Source organism: Vipera berus (genome assembly GCF_964194415.1).
Source record: "Vipera berus genome assembly, chromosome: 3".
In the NCBI taxonomy this organism is placed as follows: Eukaryota; Metazoa; Chordata; class Lepidosauria; order Squamata; family Viperidae; genus Vipera; species Vipera berus.
This window is the reverse complement of record NC_138204.1, coordinates 203,514,927-203,528,322: the sequence shown is the minus strand read 5'-3', so window position 1 is coordinate 203,528,322 and position 13,396 is coordinate 203,514,927. Positions and strand designations below refer to the sequence as shown.

General features: G+C 41.0%; 1 protein-coding gene across 2 annotated transcripts in view; it reads left to right on the top strand.

The window, feature by feature from the left end:
* Nucleotides 1–1,725: 1,725 nt before the first annotated feature.
* The window catches only part of FBXO32 (F-box protein 32), a 32,133-nt gene continuing 20,462 nt past the window's right edge, over nucleotides 1,726–13,396 (top strand). Inside the window, exon 1 of one of the 2 annotated variants that reach the window (XM_081324881.1) lies at nucleotides 1,726–2,124. In XM_081324881.1, coding sequence (XP_081181007.1) covers nucleotides 2,003–2,124 — 122 coding nt within the window. In that variant the 5' untranslated portion in view covers nucleotides 1,726–2,002. Of the gene's footprint in view, nucleotides 2,125–2,506; nucleotides 3,024–13,396 lie in introns of those variants that run through there. The other variant, XM_081324882.1, reaches the window with a different exon arrangement.

Sequence of the window (13,396 nt, the reverse complement as noted above, 5' to 3'; positions counted from 1 at the left end):
CAATTTATTGCTACATAAAAGAAGCCTATAAAACAAAAGGGAGTCCATAAAATGGTTGTAGAGGGAGGAATGTGGTGTTTTTTTTGCTATGATGCAATAAGGAACAGTTTTGGGACATCTTGAAACTCCTGTGGCATGGATGAGAGTGACTATGTGTTAAAGTCAGGGAGCATAATTTTTTACTAATCTTGAAAGTGTGGTGAAAGTTTTATTGTTTTCCTTGTAAACAAAACAGTTAACAATAAGCAGAAAGATTCTCCTCCCAATCTAATGCCAAAGGGTTTAACTCTTGATTTTAGTCTTTCTGAATCTGAACTTTTAAGATCTGTAAACCTCAGCTCCCAGAATTCCCCAACCAACCATGCTTCCTGGGGAATTCTGGGAATTGAAATCTCTATATTTTTGAAGTTGCCAAGGTAAAGAAGACACTGCACTAGATTATAGTTTTAGTGAGCAGGAGGGAAAATAAGAAATACAAGGAATAAATATTACTATCCATAGTTTAATAAAGATAAATTAAATCCATTTTAGTTTTTGACACACACCCCCAAAACAAAATCATTCTTAAAAGGAACCCAAAGTTCCTGCTTGAAAGAATTTCAAGTGAAATATTCTCTGGACCTTTGGGAACATCCTCAGATGAAGATCAGTTGGGAAATTATATATTATACAACTGCATCTTCTATACTTATTTTTGCAGAAATGAAGAGCTCCAGATAACTCCAAAATTTGCTCACACTACTGTAACCTTCTGATCAGTGCTAATAAAGGCTCTGCCCACCTGAGTGGCAAGAGTCAAACTTTCTTGTAAGATTGGAGGTTTGGAGTTGCAGTGTTCCAACACCTTAAGGGGCTTCCACAAAGAAGAGAGAGTCAAGTCATTCTCCAAAGCACCTGAAGGCAGAACAAGAAGCAACAGATGGTAACTAAACAAGGAGAGAAGCAACCTAGACCTAAGGAGGAATTTCCTGACAGTGAGAACAATTAATCAGTGGAACAACTTGCCTCCAGAAGTTGTGGGTGCTCCAACACTGGAAGTTTTTAAGAGATTGGACAGCCATTTGTCCAAAATGATATTATAAGGTCTCCTGCTTGAGAAGGCGGGTGGACTAGAAGATCTCCAAGGTCCTTTCCAAAACTCTGTTATTCCGTTAACATTTGGATGGAGACCACCAAGAAATCTAATTATGAAGTGATCTGGGAAACTGGGGGTGGTGGGAATGGACAAAGGAGAACAAACTGGAAGAAACCCGGAACAAATTGCTCAGTAGCCCTTGCCAAGAAAATTCCCTGTTCGGAAAATCACCCAGAGTTGGACTCAACCCCAAAGAAAAGAGTTTACCTTGAATAACCACATTGCTCAACCTACTACTAACCACAATAACAGAATCACGACGGTGCTCTACGTCTTAGAGTAACCTTGCTTTGCTTTTTTTTAAAATAAAATAAAATAAATAAATCTGCTTGGGGTGGGGGTTGGTCCTAAAAATACCGACACTGGGCAGGTGAGCGAGGCCAAGTTTCCATTTCCAGGATTGCGGAATAAACACCCGCGGCCAAAGCAACAATCCTCTCCCTGCTTGCGCGCTCTCGCTGGCTCGCTCCACTCCCGAGAAGCGGCCATAAACAAAGCCACGTGTCCTTCCTCCCTCCCTTCCCCGAGCGCGGGGCGGAGTTTGCGCGCTTCTTCCGGCAACAAAGAGCCACCAACTGGCCCGGATAAATAACAGAGGCGGCCGGAGCCCGGGCAGAGAAGCGATCCAAGGGCTCGATCGTCGAGGGGTGGAGGGAAAACGGCGTCCTAAATACAAAAACCGCCTTGCTTAGGCGGCGTCTCCGGGTTTCCTTTTGGCTACCGAGCATCGTTAGAGCTTCTGCTTTGGAGGCAGCCCAAGGCGCGCTCTCTTGCGCCTTTTTTAATATATATATATATATATATATTTAAAATAATATATATATTATTTTATTTTCCCGGCGTCCTCCTTTTTCGGTTGTGCCCGCCATGCCTTTTCTCGGGCAGGACTGGCGATCGCCGGGCCAGAACTGGGTGAAGACGGCGGATGGCTGGACCAGGTTCCTAGACGGGAAGGAGCACGGGGGCGGCTGCGACAACGAGAGGAACAGGTGAGACTTTGGCCGGAGCGTTGCGAGAGGTCCAGAGGCATATAAAGGAAACTTCGGTCCGGAGTGGGAGGTGTGGAGGGTGGGGGACTCTCGGGGCAGGAGCAACCGGGCAAAGGGAGCAAGGGAAGAAGCAGATCTTGGATCGGAGGCCTATTTCATATATACTGCTCAAAAAAAATAAAGGGAACACTTAAACAACACAATGTACTGTATTTAATAGTAGGATGTCTTATTTTCTGTTCCCTTTATTTTTTTGAGTAGTATATTTCATATATATATACCGTGGTACGGTGCAATAATCTCAGGTACAATGATTTTGTAATGTTCTTAAGCTCTAACTCAGTCTATATTGCTGGTTTACTTATGTACCCTATGAGAAGAAGTCAACATTTGGATGTATACACACACACACACACACACACACACACACACACACGCAACTGTACCACCAGGAACAGTGTGGGATGCTTTGTCCCAAGTGCACGTCTGTTTTGCACCCGGTTGCAATCCCTTTGTTTTTGTTCCTGACCTGTGGCGTCATCGCAAGCAGGCGCTCTTACAAGCTGAATTTAGTGAACAATCAGTAGGGGAAGGGCAAACCAACCAGCCCTGCTGCGCCCCACACAGCACAGTTGTGGGCTTCACCCTAATCGATGATATTTTACCTTTGGCTTCAAGATGCCAGCCCAAACTGGCCTCCCCTTAACTTGGTATAGGTTGTCCAGATCTTTGGAGACTACAATAACAACCATGATTGTTGTGGGGGTTTTTTATTTTTTATTTTTTTATGGATTGCAAGTTGTGAGAACTGTAACTTCAGCCCATCTCCGCAGCCGGTTCAGGAGAGGATGATCTAAAATATTTAAGGCGATGGTAGTCTCTAGTAGCTGAATCTCCAGGTACAATGATTTTGTAATGTTCCTAAGCTCCAACTAAGTCTACATTGCTGGTTTACTTATGTACCCTCAACATTTGGAGAACGAGAGCAGTAATGAAGTAATAAAAGAAATAATGGGATGGTCTGAATATGTAAAGTTTAGGGATGTCTCTAGGACTCATTCGTAGATTGGGAAACATAAGATTATCCATCTAATTGTAAGTTTTCATGGGCTTCAATCATTGTCATCAATTCCAGTGTTTCTCTGTATTTTGTAAGCTTCAGATACCCTTGACCATGTTTCTGTTTCACTAACCATGCCATTATTTTAAATTGGAAAGGTCCATTCATGAAAGTATGGTGCCCACCATATGCTGTCAAATATCAGATATGCCCATCAGGTAAAAGACGTTAGATGTGTCCTTCCGGTCACCACCTATCCCCTTCCCTTGCTTTTATGACACCTGCCTAAAAGGTAATGGTTTCATATAAATCTGATCCTCCTGATTGATGGTCTGAAGTCGAAGACCCAATACCAGCAAGGAAAACATGAACTGAGCCATCTCTATTGCATGACAGTGCTGTCACAAGGAATGGGAGTTTGGTGTTCCACTCATAGGTTCCTGAGGAAATGGTGTGCTGCAAAGACATGTGCATGTTCTCTTTGTTGTTATAAGTGAGCTCCACCCCTTAAAAACATGAGTCTCTCCCTTGCGGAAGGTCAGCCTGCCAGCATGCTTGAGAGGTGTCATATTCAGCTACAACTACCATAACTAACTGGAGGTACTGGGAATTGTAGCCCAAGACTCCCTAAAAGGGATCAGATAGTTGGAAAGTTATAGATACAGCGGTGTATTGGATAGTTCAGCTCAGGAAGTATGCATGTTGTTTATCCGATGAGGACCTCCCAAAGACTGAGTTCCCAAAATGAGGGTTAGAAAATGAGGAATTATCAGCATGTGGTTTAAAGACGAGGCACTGGTTGGTTCCATTGGTAAGACAGTTGAAAGATATAATGGATGACAGAAATAATCTTGGAGGAAGGAGAGCCACAACCCAAAGGTGCTTTTTCCAAAGGTAACTGGACTGTTTCCCCTTGAAGACGTTTCTCTTCTCATCTAAGAAGCTTCTTCAGTTCACTTCTCTTCAGTTCACTTCTCCAGAATTGAAGAAGCTTCTTAGAGGGGAAGCAAAATGTCTTCAAGGGAAAAGAAACTCCAGTTGCCTTTGGAAAAAGCACATTTGGGACAACCCTGACCTGGATAACTGAGAATCTCCATAGACAAGAGCCACAACGAAAACAACAGTCAGATAAAAGAAATTTGAGTCTGGGGCAGAAATGTAAGTTGAGAAAGATAAAGGGAGAGAGGAGGAAGTTGCAGACCTGCAAGGTGCTGCTATGGTAACTTTATAATAAAAGTAGCATTAGCATGCATAACTCTGGTATCCTAGTCTGGTCTACTTTAAAGGCTGACAGAAAATCAGCAGAACTACAGATCTCAACCTCCACATCTAGGTCTCATCTAACTGTGGATGATGCTGGTTGTAGGCTGATAAATCCTGGGCAGTTGTACGCTAGACAAGGCTATAGAGCAGTGTTTCTGAACCTTGGCCCCTTTAAGACATGAGAACTTCAACTCCCAGAATTCCCCAGCCAGCATGACTGGGGAATTCTGGGAGTTATAGTCCACACATCATAAAGTGGCTGGGATTGAGAAACACTGTTGCAGAGCACAAATAATAACAACAATATACCTATAACCTGGTTTGTAGTCCAGTTGGGACAAAGGATTTTGGATTTAAACAGATGTTGGGCCAAATCCTCACTTAGCTTTTCACTAAATCCTTCTGAGCCAGGTACAGTTTGTTTCAGAGTTAGCAGCATAAAATTGTACTGGCAAGACTTAGCTTACATCTTTGAAACAAAGTTCAGTAAATGTGATGACATTGACTTCTTACACAGTAAATAAGTTGTCTGCAAAACACAAAAACCAGGCTGCAGATTGAAACTTTATTGTGGTCAGTTTTTCAAGGCTTCGTTTCTGCGTCTCCTGTTCTTATTTTCCAGGAAAATGCCAGTTTAAATAAACTATGGGTTAGTTTTGCATCATAATCAGTGAGTGGTTATTGTGGTGAAATATCCATCTATAAAAGAAAGAGACAGAACGTCCCCAATAGTTGAATTTTTGCTTAGCTGCATTATCTGTTCAGTTACAAGCAATTGATACTGACAGTTAAGTGGTTTCAGGCCTCCCTTATTGAAAAGTTGAACTAAACAAAATGGCCCGAATCTATTTTTAAACTCTTGAGAGCTCTGTTGCTTTAATATGTTTAGTTAACAAAAGTCGCTATGGGTATTATGGCAGGTCATTCTGGTTTGTTTTCCTTGGCATGTGATCCAGCATTGGCCAGTTAAACAGTAATCTCTATTTGCGTATTAAACACTCCTCTGCATAAAGACAATAAAATTATTAAGCACTGACCAATCTAGCTCCAGAATTCTTTGTGTCCTTCAGTGAGCATTGCATCACAAAGAACGATTTTGCATCAATGTTGGTCCAATAAAATGAAAACCAGAAGAAAACAAAGCTTTCGTAGAGGACTAGTTACTTTCTCCAGAGTTTTTCTGTTTGTTTTGCTTTGATGCAGAGCTCCTCAGAACAAAATGAAAAATGAGATGGAAATGATTTGTATGGGACTAGATTACCTAGTCCTAGTGCAATGGACAAAGTTCTTTTGAGGGATTAGCCCCAAACATTTTTGTTTGGAATGGTAAATTTATAACTGTTGCATTGTTTTACCACCACTTCAGAGGAAGCAGAATATTTTCAAACTGAAACAGCAACATTCATTGCAACTTTTTTGAGGTTAGGGCTTGTGGCTGGGTATAACAGACCCTGAGAATATTTTTGATAGTTTATAGAAAAGTTCTCATCTATTAAATCAGCATTTGGTCAATACAGTTTTGAATATTTGCATTACTGTTAGCCCATTCATGTCAACCGATTAGAAGGTCAAATTCTGGAATTCCAATTTGCACTTTTATTAAGCACTTCAGTTTGCTGCTTCTGCTGGTTAAACCAGTATTGCAAAAAAATGGATAACTGATCTGATCTCATGGAAAGCACTTTTGTGTGATTAACCCAGCTAGTCTTGGTTTATATGAGCAATGCTACCATGGAATTCTGTATGAAATTATCTTGTACATTCGAGCTGTGTCAGAGTCTTTTTCTAGCAGGCACACTAACTTGGTTGATTTTAATCCAAGCATATGTCAAGGCAGCCTGTTTTCCTTTCTTCCTAATCTGAATAAGCTTTGAAGAGTCGACAGAATTCTGAGGATTTTCCCCAGCTAGAATAAAACATCTGTCTGTAACAGTTCCAACTCCAGCTCCAGATTTTGGAGCAAGGTGCCCTGAGTAGGGTGTTTTTCCCCCTCATTTTGAGCACACTTATCACTGTTAAGGCAATACACAGGAATTGGGATATTGCTTGTCTGCAAAAATCCAGCCAATCACAAGATGGAAAGAAAGAGTTATGGAAAATTCCATCTAGTGGTAGTCTAGTTGTTTGTAAGCTAGAGATAGGTAGTAGCTTTCTTGTTTCTAACAGAATAACAGAGTTGGAAGGGACCTTGGAGGTCTTCTAGTCCAACCCCTGCTCAAACAGGGGTTTGAAATATACTCTTTCAGACAAGTGGCTGTCCAGTCTCTTCTTAAAAGCCTCCAGTGATGGAGCACCCACAACTTTTAGTGGCAAGCTGTTCCACTGGTTAATTGTCCTCACTGTTAGGAAATCTCTCCTTAGTTGCTTCTGTCCTTGATTAGTTTCCATCTGTTCTGCCTTCTTGTTCTGCCTTCAGGTTCTTTGGAAAATAGGTAGAACCCCCCTCCCCTTCTTTGTGGCATCCCCTCAGATATTGGAACTCTGCTCTCAGGTCACCCCTACTCCTTCTTTTCACTAAACTAGACATACCCATTTCCTGCGACTGTTCTTCGTATGTTTTTGCCTCCAAGCCCCTAGTCATCTTTGTTGCTCTTTTCTGCACTCTTTCCAGAATCTCAACATCTTTTTTATAATATGGTGACCAAAACTGGATGCAACATTCTAAGTGTGGTCTTTCATTACTTGCTTGCTCAGGGAACTCAGAAAATAGGCAATAGTACAATAGTACAATATTGGAGTCCCTGTCTGAATGTCTTCGTTATCAGGTCCCCAGTAATGCTGACTTCTGACTTCACCTACGGTTCCTGAAATTCATCAGCCCTAGTGACATTTCAAAATGGTCTTTTTAAGATGTTCCAGAGCCCATCACATGATGTTGAGCAATACAGTACTGTTGAATCATCAGAGCAGGTGATATTTCAATGTCCTGGTAACATGGCCCAGTAAACAAAGATACAGTTTCAGATGAAAACAAGGAGTAAGTTGGTTCTTGGGGGGGAAATGTGATGCCTCCTTAGATAACATTTAGACCAATGTTTCTCAACCTTGGAACTTTAAGATGTGTGGATTTCAACTTTCAGATTCCCCAGTCAGCATGGTTGACTGGGGAATTCTGAAGTTGAAGTCCACACATCTTAAAGTTGAGAAACACGTCAAACTGCTGGCCCACGGGCCGGATGTGTCGTCCTGAAACCGCGCCCACCCCATTGCCGGCAATGGGGAAAAAGTCGCAATACGTCACGCGATGTCACATGACATCGCGAGTTTGACATGCCTGATAGACAGTGTTGTTCTTCCTGGATTCAAGTAACAGCTGCTCTTATTCAGGGGTTTTCATTGCTGCATTATCAGTTACTATCAGGTCCTACGTAGACAAGTAAATTTGTGTAGTTATATCAGAATATTCCTGGATATTCTCTACCTTCTTTAAGGTTCAAGTTCTTCCTGAAAATTATGCATTTTTGGACTGGCTATATACAAAATACGAATAGAAATCTAATTCCACCTCCACATCGACAGCATGAAAAGAATATTTCATGATCTGATGATATAGTCCCTCCTTTTCTTTAACAGTTAATGGAGGCAGAGGACTGGAAATCAATTAAGGCGCCTAATTTGATTGGTGATTATCAAGATAATCATGAGTGCAATAAACTCATAGAAATGAATTTGACAGTTGTATATTGGGGGTGAGGGACAGGGAGGGACAGTATTTTTTGCCTTCGGATATCATTGGTATATAAACTTTTACCTTCCAATTAATTATAATCAGCAGGCAGTCCTTGACTTATAACCATTCGTTTAGTGACCAAACTTACAGTGGCACTGAAAAAGGTGACTTATGGCTGTTTTTCACACTTATGACTGTTGCAACATCCCCATAGTCACATGATCAAAATTCAAGTGCTGGCAACTGACATGTACTTATCACAGTTGCACTGTTCTGCGAACATGTGATCACCATTTGTGACCGTCCCGGCTGGCTTCCAACAAGCAATGGGGGAAGCCAGATGTGCTTAACGGCTGCATGATTCACTGAACAACTGTAGGGATTCACTTAATAGCTGTGGCAAAAAAAGGTCATAAAATGGGGTGCAGCTCACTTTCTTGCTTTCTTGCTTAGCAATGAAAATTTTGGGCTCAGTTGTGACTGTAACTCATTTCCTATGAAGGCTTGGATTTTGTAGCTGATAAATTAAGCAGATTTATTATTATAGTTGCTAAAAGACAATGACACGGTGTACAGGACAAAAAGTTAAAAGTCTCCCATCTCTAAAACCTGGAAAATTGGCAGCTTGCCTCCAACATATTTGCCTGCCAAAGCTAAAGCTAGAGCACCACATTTCATAATCACCTTTTGCAATTTGAAGGAACTTTGTTGTTAATGTGCAAAGAGAAAATGAGAAAAGTTCATGTTATCGCATGGTATGCCCCTACGGTACATTCCGTTTTGAATTTACACTGCTATTTCAATTACAGAAACTCGGGAGTAAGAGTCTTCCCCAGGTTTTGATCAGATTCGGAACAGTGTCACATATAAAAACCAATATTACTTTTTAATAATTAAATTAACAATTAAATTAATTTTCAATTGTCACGTGAATTTTCAGATATTTGTGTCCCCAGCTTTGTCTTTGCCACCTTGGATCGTGGCCAAGAAGGACCTAAGGCTCAGTTTTCTAGAAAATCTCTTTTTTTTTTCCTTTCCATTCTCTTCCCCTTTCCTTTCATGAAGCAACGGCCTAAAGACTTTCGGGGAATTTGAGAAGAACGATGTCAAATTCCCATCTGTTAAATATAAACATGAGTCATGCGTTCTGTTTTTCTGCACAAAAGAAGAGTATCGAGTGACTAGGTTTACTGTACCATGCAGGTCAAACCATTTCTTATTCTTGGTTGTAGCTTTAGACAACCAAGAATGAGACTGAATACAAATCCATAAATTGTCCAGGAGGTTCAACAACAGGGTTTGCCTGTGAACGACACTGAATAGGATCGTGTTACTAATGTACGCAGGAACATGATATCTTTGTGTAGCAGAAGCAATGGGTGAGCTATTTGTTTTCTTTTAGGGAAACACTTAAAAAAAACACGATAACAGCTTTGTCACTGGAATGATAGAACAGATTGCCATGTAAAGAAGAACCCTTGCTATAGAGGGCTAAACAATTATAAACAGAATTTTAGCAAAGTTAGCCTGAGGTAAAATATTGTTTTATTTCGTTGAGCCTGAAATAAAAACTCATCCTTGGAGTGATAGGTGTGCATAGCCCTGTATTTTGTGGTGATTATTGCAATCTCAGAGATTACAGAGACTTACAACGGCTCGTTTAGCGACCATTCAAAGTTGTAGTGGGATTGGGGGGGAAAAGTGACTTATGACCGTTTTTCACATTTATGATGGTCACGCAATCCAAATTTTAAAGCTTGGCAACTGGCATGCATTTATGACGGTTGCAGTGTCCCTGGGTCATGTGATCACCCTTTGTGACTTTCTGACAAGCAAAGTCAATGAGGAAGCCAGATTCACTTAACAACCGTGTTACTATCTTAAGTAAGTGCAGTAATCTGCTTAAGAACTGTAGCGAGAAAGTTCATAAAATGGGACGAAATTCACTTAGCAACTGTCTTGCTTAGTAATGGGAACATTGGACTTAGTTGTGGTCATAAGTTGAGGACTACCTGTAATCAGTTTGTACTCCCACGATTTGCACGAACTGGATAGATCCGCTATCTTTGCCTCTGGACTTCTCAGTAGAAAGGCAATTGAAAGTAGAAGTCTAAGTCAAATGTCACTTCCTGGATCTTCATTCTTCCTGGATGTGTAGACAGCTTTAGTTTCACACTGATTTCCCCAGTCATCCTCCTTGCAATTTCCTGCTCACAACAGAGTATTTTTAGATCTTTGAAGAAACCTGGATTGCAGTTACTAAATATATGAGACCTGAGTGTAACAGTGCCTGAAGGTATCAGCAGTATAGCTTAGATGTGACACAAGCAGGAAGTTGTGACATCTAATCAGCAAGAGGCGGTTAGTGGAAGGACAAGATTATTACCCAAAGGCCATGGGTCTTGTGGTGCAAGATTGCAGAAATGGGCATTGCCTAAGCATTTAATTTTTCTGGTTGAGAAAATGGTAGCTGGATCTTGTATCAGGAAACGTCCTTCTCTAGATGAGGCATTTTCTGGAACTGCTTGATGGTTCAACTTGTTTATAGCTAGCCTTAAGGAAGCGCTAGATAATTCTTTTAACTCTCTTTTCCTTTCTGATTGCAATGGACCTTGAAATAATGGACTTTCAACGTCAGAGTGGTGTTGATGCAAAAACCAGGGATCAGAGTATCTGAACTTTGTATTTCTACCTACTTACAAAAGAAATTGTTGAAACCCTTATAAGTTTGAATATATTACATGGGCTGCCCTTGGTCTGGTTGCCATGATGGAGAACAAAGGGACAAAGGGTGGGGAACATCTCTGGGGTGCCCAATAAGGACTCTCCTTTCTCCCCCAATAGACCAATAGGGTAGTTGGGTATCTCCTGTGCATTTAATCACTACTGTGGTGAGGTTAGAAGAATGGTGTAATGATTGCTATCACGGGGCTTACGTGAATCTGCAGTTCTGCCAATTGCTGACTCGGTTCACACAATACATTTAACATTTAAATGTATTTAAATACATTTAACCAGGTCAGTTAAAGACCTGGGGTTTGCATTTGTAATTTGAACAAGGGTTAGTTTCTAATGGCTTATTTTAATTGGGGTTTTATTTATACAGGGATAAATTTAATCTTTTTTAAATTTGGTTTTTAACTTTTGTATTTTTGGTTTTTAATTACCCTGTAAACCGCCCTGAGTCCCTCGGGAAAGGGCGGTATATAAATGTAATAAAATAAATAAATAAATAAATAAATTATTGTGTTGTATAAACTCAGCCCATTGAGTTAATTTTTGGCTCAGTGTAGTGTATAGATGCAGAATGGATTATTTCAGGAGACCAGTCACTGAGTCAGTTCACAGGGCCACCAAATCAGTATTATGTATTATGGGTGATACTGGCTCCTCTGTCATACCACATGATAGCACCTAGCACATGGATTAGTCTCTTTTTCAAAAAGAAAGAAAGAAAGAAAGAAAGAAAGAAAGAAAGAAAGAAAGAAAGAAAGAAAGAAAGAAAGAAAGAAAGAAAGAAAGAAAGAAAGAAAGAAAGAAAGAAAGAAAGAAAGAAAGAAAGAAAGAAAGAAAGAAAGAAAGAAAAGAAAGAAAGAAAGAAAAAAGCAAATCAGGTTAATATTTACAAAAGAGACCAGTAGGAAATTCCAGGATCAGATGAGAAATTAAAAAAAACATGCCAGAAATAGCATTGGTGCACTGTTACCAAACCAATGACTGTTCATGGACCCATCCATGAAGTGATGGAGCCAAGATTGTCTTGGGGTAATCTTTATGATGTTTAGAGGGGACTTCTTACAGTTTCGGACAGTTTAACATCCCTAACAGGAGCTAGGGATCCTGAGGTCAGGTTGCTTCTGTTTGCAAAGCATATGTTATATTACTGAACGATTAATCCTGTGCCCCTTCCAAGTATTTGGGTGATAGAAGCCAGAGGAATATGCTTCTCATCAATGAAGATCCCCTTACAGGAATGATTTCCTGTCCAACAGTCAATATATACTCATTTATTTATTAAAAATCAGGTGGGGTTTTTTTGTGGCATTCTCAATGTGCGTGAGGTTAATTTACCCAACCTCCACACCTTTAAAGCAGGGCTTTTCAACCTTTTCACCCATTGTACCACTTTTAGGATATGGCAACATCCGAGTATCACCAGTCGCCTAGCAAGGTGTCAAAAATTTGATCACCAAAAAAAAAAAGGAAAAAAGTGATGAAGTACAGGTAGTCCTCGACTTACAACAGTTTGCTTAGTGACTGAAGTTACAATGGCACTGAAAAAAGTGCCCCCCCAAGCCACAGCCGAGCAAGACACCTGCCTGCCAGCCCGGCAGCGCTCTTCCTCCTGTCCGAGGTTCTCATTGCTGTGAGCATTTCTGTTGAGGATTGGCAGCGGGGTGTGTGTGTGGGGGGGGGGTGTTTGGTTTTTATTTCTCCCCCCCCCATCTGCTGGGTGGTTACAGCAGGTTTTGGTCACTTCACATGACCCTGGGACACTGTGACCGTCATAAATATGAATCAGTTGCCAAGCATCTGACTGTAAATCACAAGACCCTGGAGATGCTGCAACATTCCAGCTGATCGGTGCTTCTTCTGGGCTCAGCAGAAGCGCCTGGGTCAACGCCGAGCTCCAGCTGGAGCCTGGCAGTGATCCTGGCCCTTCCGCTGAGCCCTGACAGCCCTGCAGCTCCAGCCGTCTCTCGCTCAGGCTTGTGTGGTGCTGCCATTCCCCTCCCCCGCTACCACTTTTCTAGGATGGTCATGTACCACCTGCCAGGTGCCAATGTAGAAAGGGAGGAGTAGCAAACTCTGGGAAGAGACAATGTGCCAGATGCTGTTAGGGTTACGAGCAAAGTTTGACTGTAGAAGATTAAGAGAGTAAGCCATGATTAAACAAAGAGCTTCAAAGAAAGAGAAGGGTAGAGAAAGGGATGCAGCACATAATTATTGAGGAAGAAAACTCCTTTGCCTCAAGGGAAGGAAGATAGAGCTGATAAAAGTCATGTTAAGAAAAACCTGAAAAAAGCAGAGATCATAAACAAGAAGGAATGGTATAAACAAATCCTTCTTAATCATCTTGGCATAATAAACTGGGACTGTAAAGATAAAACCCGAACTGTAAAATGCATTTCAGATAAATGTAGCATATACGGATGTAAACAACTTTAAAAAAGAATCTTAGAACCAACTTTGACACTTTCCAGATGTATTGGATTACAAGCCCTATTACCTTTGGTCTACACACACCTAGAGGGTATCAGATTGATGAAGAATAATAA